General features: G+C 32.0%; 1 protein-coding gene across 1 annotated transcript; it reads left to right on the top strand.

The window, feature by feature from the left end:
* The first annotated feature begins 1552 nt into the window (after positions 1–1552).
* On the top strand, positions 1553–4272 carry LOC113870435 (polygalacturonase At1g48100). Its single transcript, XM_027507028.1, has 8 exons — positions 1553–1901; positions 1993–2121; positions 2331–2498; positions 2587–2622; positions 2892–3099; positions 3468–3549; positions 3657–3765; positions 3868–4272. Exons 1-8 carry the CDS (start codon positions 1620–1622, stop codon positions 4270–4272), a joined length of 1419 nt encoding a protein of 472 aa, XP_027362829.1. The 5' UTR covers positions 1553–1619.
* Positions 4273–4912: the final 640 nt, after the last annotated feature.

Below are 4912 nucleotides of genomic sequence, written 5' to 3' on the forward strand. Positions count from 1 at the left end.
TGATTATGCCACCAATGATTAACCACAGAAAAATGGTGAGTATAGAAAAAAAAAAAAAAAAGGTTTCTTTATGTCACAAGATGGGTTTGTTTTTGTGCACTCTTCTCATTAAATTACTACTTTATCATTAATAGCATGCGGGGAATATTTGTTTGATCATTCCATGCATTGAAAAGGAGAAAATATAATTCTACTTAGTAATAGATCGTTAACCTACGTACTAATACTAGTCATAGGCAGAGTTTTAGATATATCAAGTGTAAGATATTCTCTTATGCTGGCATTTAATTTTTAAAATCTCCTAGCCACTAAGTATCCATTGGTTGATTATATGATAATCAACACTAAACAAGTTAAATTCTTGTATATGCGTGTACAAATCTGTATATTGACTGCCTTATGTTTGACAAAGGTTCTTTTTGGTAATTTGTTTAGGCAAATGGAAAGTTACAATATTTTCATTCAGAATCATGTTAATCAGTATCTTTATGACAATGGTTAGCATTTTTGTTTTATTTTTAGTTCTTATGAGTTTCTCAAAGTATTCGTTTCACCCGAAAGGTAAAAGATTAATCTACTGAGATATGATTACACACTGAAGTAAAAATCTTTCAATAATAATTTTTTCACACACATAAATCTTTGACATCAAATCTGAAACTATTTGCTCAAGGAATTTCACCTTTTCTAATAAGTCCAACACATCTTGGTGGTCATTATCATGAATTCACAAGAAAGGTTTATATTAAAATAAATTCTTAACACTATTTTTTTAAGGCTCGTTTATATTATTAATAATTAGTAGAGAATTGAAAAGAGAGGTTTATATTAAAATAAATTCTTAACATTATTTTTTTAAGGCTCGTTTATATTATTAATAATTAGTAGAGAATTGAAAAGAGAGCAAGTGAAAACACTCATTCTGTTTTCGGTAAGACAAACTGTCATTTGTTATTGACATGCCAAATGGATCAGATTTGGGTACCATTTTCCTGTCTACACATCTGAATATATATGATGAAAATAGTAAAAGTAAAATTCTCTCTTTAAACGATAATTCTTTCGCTCTTAATTACATTTCTCTTGACTGAATTATTAATTATTCAATTGGAGGGACATGGATGGTGATAGGAAAAGGGGATAAATAAACCAAATTTCTTGACTTACTTAAAGATGGCAAAGTCATCTTTGCCATGCCCTATGGAGATTTATTGTCATCCATATTTTTAACAGGTAAGAAGAATATTCAGTGCATAGGGACAACCATAAAAATAATAAATAATTAAAGTTCAGCACCTCACTGAAAGTAAGCATGTAAACAGAAAGCATAACCATAAACAAATATGAATTTTGCAAAGTACACAGCCCATCTCAAACTTATGGGAATCTTCATATTATGTTACAAGTTAATGGACCTAATCTTGAGTATTAGTGATTTAACAACTTTATTAAAAGCTCACCCCTAAAAATAATAAAACCAACACTGTTTCCACAATAAAAACTGTCTATAACTACCACACTACTTCCCTGTGTGAAGTACAATACCACCTCAAAGTTCCTAGAATTCTTGTTGCCATTGTTGTTTTCTAAAATTGACAAACAAGAAGCACTGTGAAGGAATGAAGAGGAATACAAGTTTTTCTTTACCCTTTTTCATGTTCTTGTTGATGATTGTCTTTGTCACCTTCTCTATAATTTCTGCAGAGGCAAGGAAGACAAACATCAAGAAAAAGCTTCATAAACGTCACAAAGATAATCATAGTAGCAATGGCCACACTCGAGGAGGGTCACATCCTCCATGTCCAGCACCAGCTCCTCTTCCTCATTATGGTCCTCAAGGGAAAACTTTTGACATTTTGTCTTTTGGCGCCAAGGGAAATGGAATTGTTGATGATTCAGAGGTAAATTAAGGGTAAAAGCATATTAATAATTTAAAGACAAAGTGCGTTTGATTTGCTAGTTATAACATTGTTGATAATGTTCATAAATCAGGCACTTCTAGCTGCATGGAAAGGTGCATGCAACGTTCCTGGAGCTACAGTTAAAATTCCAGCACAATTCAAGTTTCTTATCAAGCCCATTACTTTACAAGGCCCTTGTATGCCTGACCTTACTCTTCAGGTTCTTTTTCACTTCTCTCTTTCTTTGATTATTTATTTTATGTTAGTCTCAAAATAATAGTTTACAAGAGCTGTAGAATATATAAAGTATAACCTGTTTTGGCATGGCACAATGTATAGGTAAACACACACTTAAGCTTTTATGTTGCATTTTGGAAGTTATTTGCTTAACAATGAAATATGAAGTTAGTACAAATTAAATTCTTACAGATAGATGGAACTCTATTGGCACTTCCTGAAGCATCTTCCTGGCCGAAATCCAGCTTGTTTCAGTGGATAAATTTCAAGTGGGTGCAGAATTTCACCATCAAAGGCTCTGGCATTGTTAATGGCCAAGGCTATAACTGGTGGAGATCCTCAGAATTGTATGATATGCAGGTAAATTTATTATGTGTGTGTGTGAGAAAGTTAATAGAAATTTTATGCACAAAAAAACTCACTTTGTATTTATGAATTCTTGCAGAAGAGTTACTCTAAACAAAGTTCAGGCATGAAGCCAACTGTAAGATTTTGTTTTTTCTCCTGACAGTATAACATAATAATTTCTAACCTGTGCAATAATACACATAATAAAAATTTATACACATTAATTTTTTATTAAAAAAATATAAAATTTAATATAATTCAATATTAGATGTTATTAAATGATATAATTTTCAACAAAATTTTATTGGATATTAATTTCTTATTATGTATAGTTTTACACCGATTAGAAAAATAATCATTTATATCTGTTTCTCATTTAGTCTTGTTTGGCGTTTATTATATCAGGCTATAAGATTCTACTCCAGCAACCTTGTAACAGTTCGTGATATTAGAATCATAAACAGCCCTCTGTGCCATCTAAAATTTGACAACTCAAAGGGGATTAAAGTTAATAACATTACAATATCATCCCCAGAGAATAGCCCAAACACTGATGGCATTCACTTACAAAACACACATGACGTAGAAATTCAACGTTCTGATATTGGAACAGGTAAGGGATCAATTAATTTAATATATGTTCGGTGACTGGACATTCCATTTCTACTTTACCAAGTAGAATCTCGTAAATTGTTAAATAATGGCCAGTATGGTGCATTGCCCACTTAGACTTGTTGAACCTAAAAAGTGACTATTTTTACAAAGAATGATTGGCTGAGAGACACTTTTCAAGTTTAAACGGTAAACTGTCACCTGCAACTAACTTTTGAAACGTGCAGCTTATAAAATTATAGCAACAGCTGAACTAACTTTAACTTTTGTAACACTGCATAATAGGTGTCCAACTGAAACCAGACTACATAGTACCTATATTAAATTTTATATATAATATTGACACTTGTGTGTATTTTATATCATCAGGAGATGACTGTGTATCCATACAAACCGGTTGCTCTAATATTCATGTCCACCACATTAATTGTGGCCCTGGACATGGTATAAGGTAAGAAAAAGGATATCATATATACACCCTAGCTAGTACAAGTTGTCATCCTCATTGTGATTGTGAGCAAGCCACTAACTATCATACATTTAATTTTCTAAATATAGTGTAGGAGGATTAGGAAAAGACAAGAGTGTGGCATGTGTCTCTGACATCATTGTTGAGGACATTTCAATGAAAAACACTTTATATGGAGCAAGGATAAAAACATGGCAGGTATAATATAATTATATCTAGATTACTTGTGCAATTAAACTTGGTATAATAAAGTCTTGTTATTGACATTAATTTGAGTTTTTTTTGTTCAATGTGAAATAGGGAGGCATTGGTATGGTTAAAAATGTGTCATTTTCCAGAATTCAAGTCTATGATGTTATGTCTCCAATAATGATAGACCAATACTATTGTGACAAGCAAAACTGCAAGAACCAGACAGGAACTGTGGTGATTTCTGGAGTTAAGTTTGATCAAATAAGTGGGACTTATGCAATGCAACCTATCCATCTAGCTTGCAGCAATTTCATACCCTGCACAGATGTTGATTTAATAGATATTCAACTGAGACCCTCCCTCAAAAATCAAGGTTTGCAACAAGCTGTGTGCTGGAACTCTTATGGAAAATCACAAGGTCCCTTGGTGCCTTCAAGCATTGATTATTGCTTGAGAAGTGGTGGTGGATTAATCAAGAGGATAGCAAGGTCCCGTGATAAAGTATGTTACTAATTACAAGTGTGAGCCTTAATTCGTTTTAATTTGCATCTTATGGCAGCTTCCCTTCTACAAATATTTTTTAATTGTGGGAAGGTGATGTTGTAATTTAGTTCATTTTATCTATTGGAATCTACTCGTAGACATTTGTTTATTTGGACTTCTCCTGATTGTCGGCTATTGAGGAAAGAGACAAAAATATTTTTCTTTCTTCTTTTGGGTCAACGAAAATCTATTTCTTTAAAATGGAAAAAGATGCCAAATATAAGATGATGATAAAAAAAAAAGGGGTTATGGAAGGCGCGACCGTTTATTTTATAATTCGAGACATGGAATGTTTAAAACAGTTTCTTTTTCCAAAGAACGCAATTTTTTTCAAATTAAACTTAACTGAACTGTCCAAAAAGTACAGTGATCATAAGGAAAACATTCTAAACTGTCTTCAAGGATATGCAATCAAAAGCATGTGAAGTTCATGCAAGTGACTATCTTTGTAGGATTACTCCCCTAAACAGTGAAAACCAGAGTGGGATTTCATTATTATTGCAAAATTGGAAGCAAAGAATTTTATAAAACTTTAAAAAAATTTGTCCTAACTGTTTACTTCTTATTTAAAAAATCGAAAGCTTACAGAATCAACCTAAAATTATTTTGT

The sequence above is a fragment of the Abrus precatorius genome, unplaced genomic scaffold, assembly GCF_003935025.1.
Source record: "Abrus precatorius isolate BTA unplaced genomic scaffold, Abrus_2018 Scaffold6, whole genome shotgun sequence".
Lineage (NCBI taxonomy): Eukaryota > Viridiplantae > Streptophyta > Magnoliopsida > Fabales > Fabaceae > Abrus > Abrus precatorius.

What these genes read in the sequence shown, in the direction of transcription:
- LOC113870435 (XM_027507028.1), top strand. Translation starts at nt 1,620, where the DNA reads ATGAAGAGGAATACAAGTTTTTCTTTACCCTTTTTCATGTTCTTGTTG. An exon ending in GTTCAGGCATGAAGCCAACT is followed by an intron (nt 2,623 to 2,891) that starts GTAAGATTTTGT and finishes TTATTATATCAG; the next exon opens with GCTATAAGATTCTACTCCAG. An exon ending in CAAGGATAAAAACATGGCAG is followed by an intron (nt 3,766 to 3,867) that starts GTATAATATAAT and finishes AATGTGAAATAG; the next exon opens with GGAGGCATTGGTATGGTTAA.